General features: G+C 67.2%; 6 protein-coding genes across 6 annotated transcripts in view; 1 reads left to right on the top strand and 5 right to left on the bottom strand.

Annotated features, from left to right (window-relative positions):
• Positions 1 to 1307: 1307 nt before the first annotated feature.
• Positions 1308 to 4168, bottom strand: F751_0629 (97 kDa heat shock protein; the record flags this gene model as incomplete). Its single annotated transcript, XM_011401401.1, has 6 exons — positions 1308 to 1878; positions 2210 to 2403; positions 2589 to 2897; positions 3058 to 3626; positions 3895 to 3987; positions 4105 to 4168. 6 exons carry the CDS (start codon positions 4166 to 4168, stop codon positions 1308 to 1310), a joined length of 1800 nt encoding a protein of 599 aa, XP_011399703.1.
• Positions 4169 to 4903: 735 nt separating this feature from the next.
• F751_0628 (Digalactosyldiacylglycerol synthase 1, chloroplastic) lies at positions 4904 to 7761 on the bottom strand (the record flags this gene model as incomplete). Its single annotated transcript, XM_011401400.1, has 6 exons — positions 4904 to 5008; positions 5066 to 5276; positions 5546 to 5880; positions 6064 to 6655; positions 6911 to 7086; positions 7348 to 7761. 6 exons carry the CDS (start codon positions 7759 to 7761, stop codon positions 4904 to 4906), a joined length of 1833 nt encoding a protein of 610 aa, XP_011399702.1.
• A 239-nt stretch (positions 7762 to 8000) lies between these two features.
• On the bottom strand, positions 8001 to 9603 carry F751_0627 (STI1-like protein; the record flags this gene model as incomplete). The annotated part of the gene is made up of 5 exons (XM_011401399.1): positions 8001 to 8249; positions 8366 to 8528; positions 8715 to 8818; positions 9047 to 9305; positions 9581 to 9603. 5 exons carry the CDS (start codon positions 9601 to 9603, stop codon positions 8001 to 8003), a joined length of 798 nt encoding a protein of 265 aa, XP_011399701.1.
• A 339-nt stretch (positions 9604 to 9942) lies between these two features.
• On the top strand, positions 9943 to 11302 carry F751_0626 (Reticulon-like protein B3; the record flags this gene model as incomplete). The annotated part of the gene is made up of 4 exons (XM_011401398.1): positions 9943 to 10027; positions 10129 to 10309; positions 10599 to 10905; positions 11201 to 11302. 4 exons carry the CDS (start codon positions 9943 to 9945, stop codon positions 11300 to 11302), a joined length of 675 nt encoding a protein of 224 aa, XP_011399700.1.
• A 528-nt stretch (positions 11303 to 11830) lies between these two features.
• On the bottom strand, positions 11831 to 12496 carry F751_0625 (Lysoplasmalogenase-like protein TMEM86A; the record flags this gene model as incomplete). The annotated part of the gene is made up of 1 exon (XM_011401397.1): positions 11831 to 12496. One exon carries the CDS (start codon positions 12494 to 12496, stop codon positions 11831 to 11833), a length of 666 nt encoding a protein of 221 aa, XP_011399699.1.
• Positions 12497 to 12795: 299 nt separating this feature from the next.
• F751_0624 (Transportin-3) overlaps positions 12796 to 15522 on the bottom strand; it is a gene marked incomplete at both ends in the record, with an annotated part of 6497 nt that continues 3770 nt past the window's right edge. Inside the window, 4 exons of the mRNA XM_011401396.1 lie at positions 12796 to 12933; positions 13040 to 13288; positions 13566 to 13811; positions 14923 to 15356. Of these exons, the coding sequence (XP_011399698.1) occupies positions 12796 to 12933; positions 13040 to 13288; positions 13566 to 13811; positions 14923 to 15356 (1067 nt within the window). The remainder of the gene's footprint in view (positions 12934 to 13039; positions 13289 to 13565; positions 13812 to 14922; positions 15357 to 15522) is intronic.

Raw genomic sequence — 15522 nt, 5'->3', positions numbered from 1 at the left:
GGTCGAAGGCCGCGGCCACACGCTCCAGCGTCTCGCCCTTCCTCACACAGTCGCCTGCGGTGAGCACCGGGTCGTCCGCGGGCGTCAGCCCCCGCCCCGCCCGCTCCTTCTCCTCCAGCCAGGCCAGCGTGGCCGCCGCCTCGGCCGCCAGGCGCTCGCGCTCCTCGCCACCGATGTGCGCGTACCGCTCCTCGCCGCTGGCCGCCTGCTCGGCGCGGCGCTGCGCCGCGGCGCGCAGCGCGGCGGCCGCGACGGGGGCCTCCGCGGCCTCGCGCGCGCGGCGCGCCGCGCCCTCGCCCAGCGCGCGCAGCTCCGCCAGCTTGGCCACGTACACGCCCCGGCTCTCCTCCTCCCCCTCCTCGTACAGCCAGTTCTCGGCGTCCTCCAGCGCCGCCAGGATGGAGGTCACGCGCGCCTCCGTCTCGTACGCCGCGTGCGAGCCGCGCAGCGCGTTGCGCAGGCCGTAGATGTAGGCCTCCACCGCGTTCTTGGCGTCGTTGGTCTCCTCCTGCACGCGAGCCTGCGGATGCGCGGGGGGAGGGGAATGGGGTGGGAATGGGTGAGCTGTGTGTGCCTGGATGCACACACTGGAGAAGAGAGCAACTGACTGGACTGTGGAGGAGAGGCTGGGGTGTGCCTGGCTCCAAGACAACTCCACAGAGAGTCCATGCACAGGGGGGATCGGAACAACAGGCGCGCTCCGCAGGTCTGATCCTGAGGCCCACGACTCCCGATCCACAGGTCCTCCTCCGATTCCCTGGACACCTCCTCCCCGTGATTCACCCCCCTCCCCCGTCATTCACCCCCTCCCCCGTGATTCACCCCCCTCCCCCGTCATTCACACCCTCCCCCGTCCACATCCCAGCCTTCCCATCTCAACCCCTGGCCCCTCCCTCACCCTCGGCCCAACCCCCCCCCTCCCCCCCGCCATTCGCACCTGGAGCGCCATCTCGGCCTCGGCCTCGTACAGGCGCGCCAGGTCGGCCTCGCTGCGTGCCGTGGTGGCCTCGGAGTGCGCCACCGCGGTCTTCCTCACGCGCTTCTTCTTGGCCTTCTCGACCGGCGGGGCGGGGCCAGGCGCGGGCGCACCGGCCTCCCCCCCGGCCTCCTCCATGGGCGCGTCGCCGGTCTCGGCGGCGGCGGCGGCGGGCGCGGGGGCTGGTGCAGGCGCCGCTGCCTCCTCCTCCACCTCCTCCTCCTCCACGGCCACCACGCTCTCCAGCACCAGCACGCTGTTCAGGTTCAGGGTCACCTTGACCTTGAGCTTGGCGCTCTCGGCGCCGGCGGGCACCGCAAAGGGTCCGATCTTAAAGGAGCCTGCGCGCAGTTGGTGGCGAGAGAAGGCGTGAGAGGACACGGCAGGTGGTGCAACCGGACTCAGATGTGGCATGGTATGGAGGCACTTCCCACAGCATCTGGCAGGCCTGCCCGTCAGCCTGCCCAGTGGCTGCCTCGGCTATGCATGTCTGGCCACGACTCGGGACGACAGCAAGCCAGTGCACTCCTCGGCAGCACCTCTCACAGCACCCGCTGAGGAGGCATGGCAGCCCCAAACGGCAGTCCCTCCGGAGCCGTGCGGCCACTCTCCACACCCTCCTCTCCAAACACGAGCCCTCCATGCCCCCAACACATCGCCCCTCCCCCCTGGACAAACCAACCGACCCACCAATCCGCGCGTCGGCGGTGCTGGGCAGGTCGGACTCCGGCGTGTAGGCCGCCTCGATGTCAAAGGGCTCGGTGCGGTAGAAGGTCAGCATCTTGGCGCTTGGAACGTGGGACCCGCGCTCAAACACGGTGCTGGTCACACGCTCGCCCTCCTTCTGCCAGGTGAGCTGGATGCCGTAGGGGAAGGTGTCCTGCACCTGGAAGTCACGCACCCTGAGATGGGAGTGGGGGTGGAGGGGTAAAGGCTTGAGTGCAGGCTCCAGGTCGTGCAGGGCACAATGATGGTGTGCTACTGCGAGCAGGTAGGAGTGAGAGGGGAGGACCGCCCAGGCAGGATGCATTGGGGTACCGAGCTTGCAGCTCGGGGTCCATGCACTACATCTGCATGTCTGTGAGCATCAGCCTCTTTCCCACTGAAGCCCTCAGGACCCTCTGTCACCCCGCACCTTCCCACACAGCCTCAACCACACCACACTACCCCCTACATCCCTGCGCCCCACCTCCTCCCCCCCCCAAAAACAACAACACAGGCCATGCAGCGCACTTGAAGGCCGGGGAGAGCATGGCGCACTGCAGCGCGCAGCCTCGAGACACGGTCTCAGTGGCGTTCAGCGTGCGGTTGGGCTCGCGCCCAAAGTAGTCGGTGACGTGGCGCGTGACGGCCGGCACGCGGCTGGACCCGCCCACAAACTCGACGTTACTCACGGTCTCGGGGGTCAGCCCCGCGTCCTCCACAGCCTGGAGTTGAAGGAGGAGGGGAAACGAGGGTGGAATAGCGTTTGGGGATGCGCAGGGAGGCACCTGACCTGCTGAGATCCATTTGTGCGCGCTCAATGCAGCCAGGCCCCGTCTTCCCCTCTCCATGGCAACCACAGAGTCCCCGCCTCTCCTCCCCCACCACAAGAACAAACAACAACACACACCTTGAGCACGGTCTGGACCAGCTTGTCCAGGGTGGCCTTGGCCTCCTCCTCAAACACCTCGCGTGTGATGGACCCTGCCACGTCCTTGTCGTCGGCAATGCACTCCACGCTGACCACCGCCTCGGGGTTGGTGGTCAGGATCTTCTTGGCCTTCTCGCATGCGCCGCGCAGGCGGAAGCTGGCGCGTAGGTTGCCCTTGATGTCCAGCTTGTACTTGGCATCAAACTCCCTGTTGGTTGTGAGAATGGAAAACCGTCGGTGAGTAGGTTGGAAGCGGGGTTTCGGCATGGGAGTGGCATACAACTCCAGCTGTGACGGGGGGGAGTGGGGAGTACGGCAATGCTTGGTGATGCTCATATGCCCATAGCAGCCTCCAAAGGCCATGGGCACCGCCCAGATGCTCTCAATTCTGAGCAGACGAGGACCGGAAGGACCACCCCCCACCCACCAACCCACCCACCCACCTGACAAAGTGCTCGAAGAGGACGTTGTCAAAGTTGCGGCCGCCCAGATCGCGGTCCCAGGCGGAGGACAGGACCTTGAGCTCGCGGCCGCGCAGCGCCACCACGCAGACCTGGGTGGCGGAGTACCCCACGTCGATGAAAACGACGTTGACGGGGGTGTCCTCCGGCAGGTCGGTGCGATAGATGCCCCAGGCCAGCGCGGTGGCAGTGGTGTCGTTGAGCAGGCGCAGGCACTTGAGGCCGGCGGTGCCGGCCGCGGCCAACATGGCGTGCCGTTCCGCCTCGGTGAAGTACACCGGCACCGCCAGCACGGCGTCCGTCACGGGCGCGCCCTGCTCGCGCTCTGCCAGCTGGCGCAGGTCCACCAGCAGTGCCGCCATGAGCTGCTCGGGGGAGAGGCGCGTGGCGGCGCCCAGGTACTGCACCTCCACCTCGCAGCCGCCGTCGGCGCCCTCCACCACCTTGTACGGCAGGTACTGCAGGTCGGCCTGGATGGCGGGGTCGGAAAACTTCTTGCCCAGCAGCCGCTTGACCTGGCTCACGGTGTTGCGTGGGTTGGTGGCCATCGCGCCCACTGTGCGGGAGACAAGAGAGGGAGGAGTTGAGTGTCGGGTGGACGGACGGCTCATGAAGGGCACACAGGGCTCTGGCATGCTCAGAGGGAGGGAGGGCCGCGGGCGGGTAACAATCAGGGTCCCGTCTCTCAAATTTCATGACAGCGGCTGGCCATGCAATCTCAGGGAGGTGGTTGCTTCCATTCCAACGACCAGCAGTCGTCTGATCATGCCGAACACCCCCGGCCCCCACCCTCCAGCAGCCGACCTCGCATATTCCCCACCCACCAGCATCGGTTCCCAGTTGGCGCTGCTTGGCATTGAAGGTCAGAACGCTGGGTGTCTCGCGGTTGGATTCTTTATTCAGGATGACATCCACACCTGTGGGGCACAGATGCATGGACTCAGGGGTGACGCATGCAGCCGGGGCGGCAAGTGTCCGGGGCGATCAGGACACGGTCAAGGTGCCCCAGCCACCGGCTGCTCAGCCTCGCTCACCTCCCTTGCGTGCCAGGGCCACGCATGATGTTGAATCTCCTACGTCAATGCCTGCGACAGACATGATCACGCCCGAGCTGAGCGGTGAGAGTTGGTGCGAAGTGGCCGCCGGGGGTCGCTGGTGCCAGGAATAATATGCAGGGGTGCAGGGGTCTGCGAGTAGCTTTTCAGTGCGCGAATGTGTACAGGATACTTGCTCCTGATGGCCAGGCACCCTGCTCAAGGCCGCGAGGGGGGCTTGGCAGGTGCGCTCATTGGCTTTGGAGTATTCTCGAACTTCCCCAGCGAGCGCGAGCGCCAGGATGGGTGTGCTTCCTCCCGTCTTGATCCCAGGTGCCCCGTCCAACAGTATCATCGGGGTTTTAAGTCCGTTGCATGCACGACCGATTGGAATACATGAGTACAAAGGAAACAGGGGTCACAGGCTCCCTGGGCAGTCGGCACGCAGTGTGGGCAGGGGGGGGGGGACAATCTGTGCTGACTGGAGATCAGGGCAATCTAAGGGGGGTCAGGGGAGGGCGGCGTCCACCGCCGCACGCCCCGGCCTGGGGGGGGGGTCTGTCAAAATCCCCCTCCAGCATGTCAGGTATGGCAGAGGATATTTCAAGGTGAGGAGGGAGAGGGGGGTCCGGGGGAGCATGGGTCGGATGGCGAGGATCAGCGAGGATGATGCTCGGGGGGTCCGGGGTTGGAGTGGGACTGTGCCGGGACGAGGCGCTGCTGCGGCGCGGGCATGCCGCTGCCTCGGTGGAAGGACGGGGCCAAGTGCCCACCGGCCCGGGCCGCGCCATCCCCTGCGTCAGGCTGACGCCCGCGTCACGGCCTCCGCCCTCCCCCCCGCCCGCTTCTTGGAGTCGAAGATGCCGCCGCGCAGGGACAGCGCGGGGTCGTAGTCGTCCAGGCGCTGCGGGTTGTCGCGCGTGCCGGCCCCAGCCCCCGCCGCGGCGCGCAGGCCCTCCACGCCGGTCAGGCTGTTGTGCGCCGCGTAGGCCAGGCGGTCCAGGGCCGAGTCCAGCGGGCGCCGCGCCAGGTCCTCCTCCCGCAGCTCGCTCACGTCCAGGAAGCGCTCGGTGGCGGCCTCCCAGCTCAGCCGACGCGCGTCCTCCTCGGGCAGGGGGGCCGGGTCCTGGGTCATTGCGTGCCGCACATGCCGCGCAAACTCGTCAGGGGTTCTGCCGGGGTGTGTTGGGGGTGGGGGAGACCATGGGATTGTAGGTCGGCGCGAGGGGCGCGGGGGTGGGGTGGGGGGATGATCCTGGCCCGAGATGACCCGACAAGCCGCCATCGACGGGACAGGACCTCGCAAGGGCCTGGCCAATGACTGTCCTGCAAGGTAGCCCTCGTCCTCCCCTGCACAGAAAGCCACATGCACCAACACACGCAGAGAACAACTCACCCTCTGTACCCCCTCCCCCCCCCCCCAAAAAAAAAAGAACAACACCTGTAGATGAGGCAATTTTTGAACTGGGTGAAGAAGGCGTTGCAGGGCAGGTCGGCGCAGACCACCCACTTGCCCATGGCCAGCGCCTCGGCGGTGGTGGTGGCCACCACGTCCGAGGTGCTGGGGTTGACGAAGCAGCGGTAGTCGTGGATGGAGGGGTCCAAGTGGTCCCGCGCGCCGTGGAAGGCCAGGGGCAGGCCCTGCTTCGCGGCGCGGGCCGCCACCTCCTCCGCATCCTCGCCCGTGCCGTAGCAGTCCAGCGGCGCGCCCTCCAGCGCGGGCCCCGCCTGGGACACCAGGTCCAGCAGCTCGGTGTAGCCCTTGCCCCACACCACCTTGCCGATGAAGTAGGCGCCGCGGCTGAAGCGCGCGGCGGGGGAGCCCGCCGAGCCGCCGCTGGCGGCCGGGGCGCCGCCCCCGGCCCCCGCGCCCTCGCCGGCGCCCGGCTCCACCCCCTCGGCCCCCTCGCCGCCGGAGCCTGGCGCGGCGCGCGCCCCAGTCGCGCTCGCCCGCCCCACCGCCAGGAAGGCGTCGGGCACGCCGTGCACGAACTCGGTGACCTCACGCGGCAGCGACTGCACCGCGTCGCTCAGCTTGACCACCTTGTGGCAGTGCGCGCGGCAGACCAGGCGGTTGACGTGCTTCAGCACCAGCTCCTTGGCCCAGCCGTGCTCCTCCCTGCGCGCGTAGTCCAGGTAGTTGGTGTGCATGACGCCGACGACGTGGCGGAACTTGTCGCTCCAGCGCGCGCCGTGGTGGTACCAGTTGAGGTGCTCCGGCTCCTCCAGCACCGCCACGTCGGCCTCGTGGTCGGGGACGTAGCGCGTGGGGTCGCCCACGGGGAGGATGCTGCACTTCTCGGGCGCGTAGCGCGCGGGGTAGAAGGTCAGCCGGAAGTCGGAGTCGAAGCCGGTGCGCTTGCGCACCCAGGCGCGCACCCACGCCTCCTGCGCCGCGGGGGAGTCGAAGGAGAGGTCGCCGGGGAAGACGCGGGCCTGGTCCGCAGGGGCCAGCCAGGGCACCATCAGCGTCACCGCCCGGCTCGCGTCGCGCGCCAGGTAGGCCGCGCGCAGCAGCGGGTTCACCGCCGTCCCCGTCATCCACGGCAGGCTGGCCGTGGTCACGATGGTGATGCGGCGCCCGGGGTCGCGCAGGCTGCTCCCCCCCCGCGCCCGCGCGGGGGGGGCGGCGGACCCGGCCCCGGTCGACGACGCCCCGCTGCGCTCCCCGCCCTCCAGCACCGCGGCAGCGCCCTCGCGCACGCCGCGCCAGGGCGGGGGCGGGAGGGGCGGGGCGGGGGGCCCGGCGCCGGCCAGCGAGGCCAGCGCGCCGGAGGAGGCCGAGGCGCGGAGCCAGGGCTGGCACGCGGCCGCGCGCTCGCGGGCAAAGGTGGCCAGCCGCGTCTCCAGCGTGGCCTTGTGCTCGGCCAGGGCCTCGCCTAGCGTGGCCAGGTTCTTCTGGCAGTGGCCCAGCGTCTCCTGCGCGTTCTGCAGCGGCGAGGCCAGCAGGTCGTCCAGCGAACGCGGCCGGCTGTCCTGGGCCTGTCGACGGTGATGGGAGAGGGTGGTGATCCTTGAGCGGAGGGGTGGCCCCAGTGCCAGGGGAGTAAAGGTATGACGCTGGCCATTGCACACAGCACGGAGTGCTGCGTTTCAAACCCCCCATGCGATGGCCTGGCGGTGCCTCAAAGGCAAATGCCCAGTCATCACATGCGATGACGCTCCAGGCACACCCACGCCGGTAGGACCCGCCCCGTACACCCCGTGCCCGGTCCCTACTCCGTCCCAGACGCTCATGCCCACCTTCAGGGCCTCTGCATCGCTCGCATGCGTGGTGCGCCTGCGTGGGATGGGCCACCCGCTCCCCAGGCGAGAACTCTGTCGGGCGCTGCGGGAGCTGCCATGCCCCGCCCGCTGCAAGTTGGCCTCGCTAGACGACTTGCGGAGACCCCCCAGGCGGGAGGGCCGGCCCTCCCCGCGGCTGGCGAGGACGGACAGGTCCCCCGCCAGGCGAGCGGTGTTCTCGTTCAGCTTGGCCACCTGGGACTGCGCGGTCAGCATGAGGTGCTCCCCGTTGCGCTTCACGTCCGACAGGGTGTCGCTGACACGGGCCAGGGGGGCCAGCTTCTCCCGGCTGAACGATTTGGCCAGGCGTTGGAGGCCCGGCTGCCAGGCCTGGGGCAGGAACGCGGCGTCTTTGGGGCGCTGGTCAGCCATGTGGAGGTGTCATACCATGATGAAGGCGGTAAATGTACCCGACGCGAGCCAGAAATGCAAAAAAGATGAGGCCGGGGGCTGATTGAGGCCGGGCACACGGCAGATTCTGTCAATTATCGGAGCGCGCCCGTGCTTGAGATCTGATGCTTCTCCTGCCGTCTGAGATTTCCCTTGGGCATCTGGACACGGGAACGGGGGTCCCAATACTTACAACATCCATTCCACACAGTCACGCCGAGTCAAGTCTCCCCGTCATCGTCCTCGTCAGCAGAGAAGGAAAGGATCGTGCTCCTTTTCTTGACCGGGGCCTTCCCCGACCCGGCCAGCGCGACTGGCCTCTCCTCCGCTGCAGCGGAGGCCTTCCTCTTGAAGCGGTGCTTGCCCTCGGCCTCCTGCTTGCCCGCCGCGACCCTCGCCCGCGACAGCGCCTCCTGGAACTGCCCGTTGGAGGGCTCCAGCTGCAGGGCGCGCTCATACCGTTCCAACGCCTGGAGGGGGGGGCGAGCACCCTCGTCCTTGAACCTCGATGCTCCGGCAGGTGCCTGGCAGGCGGGGGACGAACAGAAGAACAGGCAAGCAGCACACATACTCCCCTGCCACACACCCTGACATGGTCCTCCTGGCCAGTGTAGGCGGCCGCCAGCCGCGCATGCGCCTTGGCCCAGCGTGGCTTCAGGCCGATGGCCGTCTCCGCGGCCGCCGATGCGGCAGGCCAGTCCTTCAGGCTGGCGCGGGCAGCAGACAGGTTGCTCCAGAACACCTCGTCCCTGTCAAGGGTGAATGGGGGAAGAGCACGCTGGCCGGCCATCAGGAGCTCAGGCGAGGGATGGGGTTGAGCCTCGAGGCAACCAAATCTGTGGAGGCTCTCGTTCCCCTCGACGTCCACACGCATCTGAGCAGCGGCAGATCCCCCAGTTCATCCCCACCAATACCCTCCCTACGCTTTCATATACCTGGGACAAAGGACCACGCATTCCTGGAAGTGCCTGGCTGCTTCATCAAACTTCCCTTCGTTGAACGCCCGGTTCCCCTTCTCCTTGAGCTCGCCAGCTTTCACCTGACAGCGCCGGGCATATGAGGAATGTGGAGGAGTGCGCGTCCAGATGAAGCGGCCGGCGGCGATCACACTGCCTGACCGTGACAGGCTGAGGACAGATGGCCAGTGTTGTGGGAGGGCGCTGCCCACTCCCCACCTCTCCCATGCGCCTGGCGCATGCGCGTCTGTTACACACCCCATGCCTTTCCCATCCACCAGACCTCAGAAGGCTCACGACGTGCCTCCCACCTTGATAGCCACATCAGCCAGCTCGGGATGCTGCAGGAGGAGGTTGGGGTCTGCGGCCAGGGCCTGGGCCAGGGCCTCCTCCTTCTCCCGCGCGTCGTCCTCCGCATCCGGCTCGTCGCTTTGCCGCTTCAGGGCCAGGTCGTCGTCCACCGCGGTGGGGTCGTCCTCGCCCTGAGCGCCCTGCCCCTTGCCGAGGAGATGGGCATGGGCCTGCAGGAATTTGGGAACTTGCCGGATGAAGGTCAAGTTTTCCTTGCTTCTGGATCCTGGAGGGTGTGTGGGGGAGGGGGGGACAACTGATAACAGTTCAAAGTGTGTTCACCATGGCTGCATCGATGGCTTTGCGACGGAGCATACATCCCGGATGAGCGTGTCGGAACTGTTCCACTGACCTGCCTGACCGCCGCCGGATTGCCCCTTGCTGGAAGAGAAGTTCTGATGCTCTCCTCGATCCTACAAGATGCAGAGCCGTAGAAACGTCAGCTGAAGACAAGGTCTCAAACCAGAACAACGCGTACTTGATCAGAAACTCACCTGGGAAGCCATGGTATCTCCATACTGATCCTCCCCTCCTGTTCCAGCACCACCACCGCGCCCTCCGCGCCTGCCCATCCCCGCCGAGGCTCGTCAGCAAGGCTTCAGCATTTGCAGGCGACTAAAACCCAATCACGGGATGTGAATCGGCACAGCTACCCCGCAGAGACCGGGAGCGCTGACTCTGAAGTTGGGTCAAGCTGCGCGCCTGGGCAGGGCGTTCGCAGCTGCCCCTCGCTTTCCTCCGCCGGCTCCTCCGATGTTCGGGGCTCCAGCCAATAGTCTGTGCGGTGCTGGCACCCACGACCCCACTCCGACTTTTGTTCCACCCATCGCAGTCCGACCTCCAGCAACCCAGCACGATGGCTACAGTCCGCCCAGTACCCGCCCGCCCCGCTGTGCCGCAGCAGGCGACGCGCTTCCAGCTCCCCATTCGCAACGAGAAGGGTAAGCCGTGGACCCGAGGCGAGGACCGATCGGAGACCCAGATCCCCGCTGATCAATGCTTCAAACCATGCTCGCCCGCCCCACGCCCCCATTTTCCGCAGTGAGCGACCTCCTCTTGTGGCGGGACCCAGTTAAGTCCGGGGTGGTGCTGACCCTCGCCACCCTGGCCTTCGCCTTCCTGAGGTACGCGAAGTTCAACGCGATTGTGGTCACGGCCTACACCCTGGTCGCCATCGTGATCGGCAGCTTCGCCTGGAACTCGTACGCCCAGTTCGCCAACAAGTGAGTTGGGTGGTAACGGGGTGGAAGGGGTCCAACACCCGCGCAGGAAATGCAGGTTGCGGGCCGTCCGGCGTACCTCTGAGGCCTCTCAGCCTCCTTTTCTATCAGTTCTGAACCCTGCCAAGTGCCCCGACCCCGAACTGTGTCCCGAGTTGGGCAGATGCATGGGGCCTGCCACTGGTGGTGAACGGCTCGGGTCCACCATGCCACTGCCCAGCTCACATTGCAAGGTTCCCCTCCACCGCCTCATATTCTGTATTTCTTCCAACTCCCTCCTTTGCAACCACAGGGCCCCCGTGCCGGTACCCGAGGTGCTGAAGCGTGGAGTGACTGAGCAGGAGGTCCAGGCCGTGGCGCAGCGCGGCACCGTGCTCATCAACCGCGTGCTAGGCTTCCTCAAGCGCGTGCTGCACCTCACCGATCCCATCGCCACCGGCCAGACCGCCGCCGTGCTGTACGCCGTCGCCCGCATTGCCGGCCTCGTGTCGCCCGTGACCCTGGCCTTCGTGCTCGTCCTGCTGGCGTTCACGCTGCCCAAGATCTACGAGCTCCGCAAGCCCCAGATCGATGACGCCGTCGCCACCCTGAAGGTCCAGGTGAGTGGGAGACAGGGAAGAGGGATGGGAGCCCATGTCGGGGCAATGGTGTCGAGGGCGGTGTGAGGGGGTCCTGAGATGGACTGCGTGTATGACCAGAAGCACACAGCAGGTGCTATGACTTGGCAACAGCCTTCCTTTGTCCGGCTTGCCACCTCATTGGCTGCGCGCCTACCTTCCGCTCTGCCCTGGTGACTTGGGGTTGCGGGGTGCTCCCTCTGCGCACCCCAGATCCTTCCACCACAGCTCGCCTGCCACATCTGACCTCCACCCGCACCCATTCCTCCGCCTGCAGGCCACCCGCTTCTACGACCAGTACCTCAGTCGCTTTGTGACCCGCATCCCACGCGCGGCCAACGCCGATCCCATCGAGATCATCGATAAGAAGTCGACCTGAGCGACCGGTGCCAGAGGCCCGGGAATGGCTCGGCGCAAACGCTCCACTCGTCCCCTCATAACCAGTGGGGAGGAGGCCGGGTGCGTTGACGCTACATCACCTGACATGCTCTCACTCAACCATGGACCTCCCTGGATGGGGTGGTCCATGCTGGATGATGAGTCGATTGAAGCTGAACCCTACCCTGCCATGTCTGGGTCTCTCATGCCCTCCCACACGTCTGAACGCTCTCAGTACCCCTAGATAGAACTGCATGTGATGCATGCCGGGTGTCAAGAACTTCCAACTTCTGTGAACGTGGGCAACAAGGGGCAGGCACCAAGACTTGCGATGAGGTTGAGGGGCCGGTGCGCGCGATGGTGCGCTGAAGTATACCAGTTTGGAACGCTGCAAAACACCCATGCCCATGTGACATGTGAGGAGCCGGGGTGGAGTACACACAAGCATGGACAAGGCATGCAGGACCCTTGTTTGAAAACCCCGCGCCTGCGGCCCCACGCCAGGCACCATGTCATGGCCGCGCCCCGCTCAAACAGCGGTCCAGGCCAGCAGCAGCTGCGCGGTGTAGTACATCGGGAGCCCTATGGCCTGGTTCAGGAAGGCGCGGGACACGAAGCGCTCCCGTGCGACCGCCAGGTCCGAGACGAAGAAGAGCGTCGCGCCAAGGAGCAGGGGGATGGGCCTGCTGGAAGCGTGCACGGCGGCCCCCGCGCTGATCACCATGCCGCTGATGACGGCCAGGTAGGCAGCCACCGGGAGCACCATGTCTGGCGGCAGGTGGGGCGCCAGGTACGCCCAGGCCCCGGCGACGGCCGCGGCGACCGGCACCCCAACGGCGGCGGCCGAGGGGAGGTGGGAGCCCTGGGCGAGGAAGGCCAGTGCGTAACAGGCGTGGCCCAGCAGGAACGCTACCAGGCCGGCCAGGAAGGGGCCCGGCGCGCCGGTGATCAGCAGCGCGTCGCCCAGCCAGGAGAGACACTGCGCCGCCAGGACGCAGCGTGCGTAGCGGAGGCGCTGCGCGCCCCGTGCACCGGCCCAGCCGGCCAGGGAGACGAGTAGGAAGCCGGTGGAGGAGAGGGTCTTGGCCAGGGCCACACCTCTGCGCCGGGGGTGGGCCTCACGGACCACCAGGGCCGTGCAGGCGAGTGTGGTGAGGAGTGCGCCCCACCGAGCCAGGCCCCTGGGCGGCTTCATCGTCGGAGGGTGAGCGTCCGGTCGCCTTGATTGTCAGAGTCGATCCGCGACCCTGCACGATGGGCAGAAGCCAAATACTGTAACCATGCCCCATCCATTTCACGGAGGCATCGACTTGCGCAGGGTCCCCCAACGTTTCGTAACAAGTCGTACCGGAACGCCGGCATCCTCCCAGTTTGGCTCTTTCGCTGTACAATATCTGTTATCGATATCGCTGCAGCTCAACTTGATTTGTCCACAAGGGTTCCGGCGATGAAAGCAAGAGGAGCTGCTGACGCGATGGTTCGGTGAGGTCAGTTTTACACAGGCCTGTGGGATTCCGGAACCCATCGCTTCATCAGCCTCTCCTGGACGGAGAACCTGGCTAGGCACTTTGGGCTGCTGGTTTCCAGAGCTCCATTGCATTGAACAAAGAGCAGGATCAGGCGCTTGGACACCTGTGCTTTCATGGAAGGGTACTGTTGGCGAATCTTGCAAGTTTGCAGCCAGCATCTGTGGGCGACGACTCCTTGGATGCAAAGCTTCCCGTCCCGTTTCCCATACCTGGGCAGAGAGGCGGTTGGCTGTCTGCAGGTCGTGCCACTCCAGGCGTGGGCCCCGTGCCTCAAACTGGGGCACGACCAGGACTGCGTAGTCGCTGTGTGCCAGGGCGGGGTGCTTCTGGTACAGCACGTAGTCTGCCCCGTACTGCAGTCCGGTGCGTGGAATCCAGCCCTTGCCCCGGTAGTGGTGGTACCCCAGGTACATGACCGGGAAGTCGGGCCGTGCCTGCATGCACCTGTGCCAGAGAGCCTGCGCAGGGAGGGTGCTCTTGGTGCAAGGTCGAGGAGCTGCGGGGGTGGAGCTCTTGCTGAAAATGCCACAGGACCTGTGGATGGAGGCTGCCACCCTGTGGCCTGGCGGCCAGCAAAAACACGGATACCCACAGACGGGAGGCTGAGCCGTTCATGCTGTGCGCCCCACGAGGCGCATGCAGGTCCTCCACCCACCCACCCACCCACCCACCCACCTCTGTGTCCAGGCAAGGGGCTGCTTCACCAGCCGAGGGGGGAGGAAGCTCGGCGTGTACCGAGAGGATACCCAGGGCATGGGCGAGGAAGAAGGCCTCCTCCAGGCCCAGGCGCACGGCGTTTGCCCCTGGGCACAGCTCCACCCCGATCAGGCTGGAGACCTCGGCCGCCGTGCCGGGCCCGCCATCCAGATTTCCAAAGCACAGGGTGTCCAGCTTGTGCACCTCATCATCGTTGGCACAGACCCAGACGGCCGCGTCTCGCAAGAGGCCATGCAGCCCCGGCTCGGCAAGGGTGCCGATGACCTTGTTCAATTGAATAAAAGAGGTTAAGGGGGGCCGGCACAGCCACACGTGTCAAGAATGCCAGGCATGGGTTCGTCACACGCTCCAGCTCCACACAGCGCCCTCCACCTGGGCCAGAGCCGGGACTGCCCCACCTCGAGCTGGTTGGTGTTGAGCCTGGGTCCCCTCCGGTTCTTCCCCTTGCGTTGGGGTCGGGGAGCCAGCTCCGCCATCCCGCTACAATCCTATTCCAGATGCCAGGGTCTCTCAAAGACTGGATGCCATGCCCCTTAAACCATCCTCGAGACTGCTATGGCTGGCACTGACAGGTTGCGGGTCTGTGTCCGTGGCCTGGACAACGCTCTGCGGTCGTCGTGGCTATGCATGCAATGACAACGTGTCAAATATTATTGGTATCTTACCTCCTCCCTGCCTCATCGCGGCATAGAGTTTGCGGACGTGGGGTCCCGGGCGCGCGCGAGCTTCGTCGGGGGCGCGGAAGGGTGCTGGGAGGGTCCCACCCATGCGCACTGCTCGGTGTCCCACCCATGCGCACAGCTCGTGTGTGGGGCCAGGCTGGCATCTGACGGAGCGAACACCAATCCCTCCAACCCCTGCCCTCATCCAGCACCCCAGCCATGCCCCTCCTCTCAGCCCTGTGCCTGCTGCAGGCTCGCGTCACACCAGCGGCAGGTCAGGAGGCGGGCGGGGCCAGCGCCGCCTCGGCCGCGCGCTGCGCACGCCGATTGCGTCGGCACACGTCCGACAGTTCCGCCAGCGCGGCATGGAGATCCCGGCGCTCCGCCTCGCCCGCGCCGCCCCCCGCCGCGGCCGCCGCGGCCGCCGCCAGCCGCTCCCGGTCCGCCGGCTCCGCGGTCTGCGGCGGCAGCGCGGCCAGCGCTCCGTGCACCCAGGCCGCGCCGGCGCCGCCTGCCGTGGCCAGCAGCGCGGCCAGCACGTCCCCCAGCTCCGCCAGGCGGGCGGGGGCCAGCGTGCCCAGCGCGCCGGCCAGCACCAGGCGCGCCAGCGCCGCGCCGCGCGGCTCCACGGCGGCCCGCAGCGCGGCCGCCGCCGCCGGCCCCGAGCGCGCGGCCAGCGCGGGGTCCAGCAGGCGCGCGAGGAAAGCCAGCACGGAGCAGCAGGCCTCGCGGTGCTGCACCAGCAGGCCCGCCAGCGCGGCGTCGCACAGGCGCGCCAGCGTCCCCGGCGTCAGCGCCAGGCCCGGGCAGTAGGCCAGCGCCCGCCCCGCCAGCAGGAAGGTGTCGTCGGCCAGGTCGGGGCTGGCCCCCACCGCGGCCAGGCTGCCCAGCCGCGCGCAGGCGGCGGCGACCAGCGCGGCGAAGATGGGCTCCATGACCGCCACGTACCCGGGCTCGTCGCCAAAGACCTTGATCGCCTCGCTGATGACGTAGAGGTAGGCGGGGTGGTGGCCGGCCGCGAAGCGCGCGGGGAAGGAGGAGAGCAGGGAGGGGATCGCGCCCGCGCCGGCGCGCCCGGCGCTGCGCAGACCGTACCGCGGCGCGCGCAGGATGCGCTCCGTCGCCTCGGGGTCGTCCGCGAATCGATCTGGAGTGTATGGGGGGTGGTGGTGGGATATGGTGTATCTGAGGGGGAATGTGGCTGGTGGGTATCAATGGGGGAGGAGGGGGGGCGACGGCCACCCTCGCACATGTGGAGGGGAGCCGTGATCCTGCAAAGTGGGTGAGTCCACGGCGCCCTCCCTCCCACTTAC

The sequence above is a fragment of the Auxenochlorella protothecoides genome (genome assembly GCF_000733215.1).
Source record: "Auxenochlorella protothecoides strain 0710 unplaced genomic scaffold scaffold109, whole genome shotgun sequence".
NCBI lineage: Eukaryota > Viridiplantae > Chlorophyta > Trebouxiophyceae > Chlorellales > Chlorellaceae > Auxenochlorella > Auxenochlorella protothecoides.
Note: the sequence above shows the minus strand (reverse complement) of the source record. Positions and strands in the feature narration are given on the sequence as shown.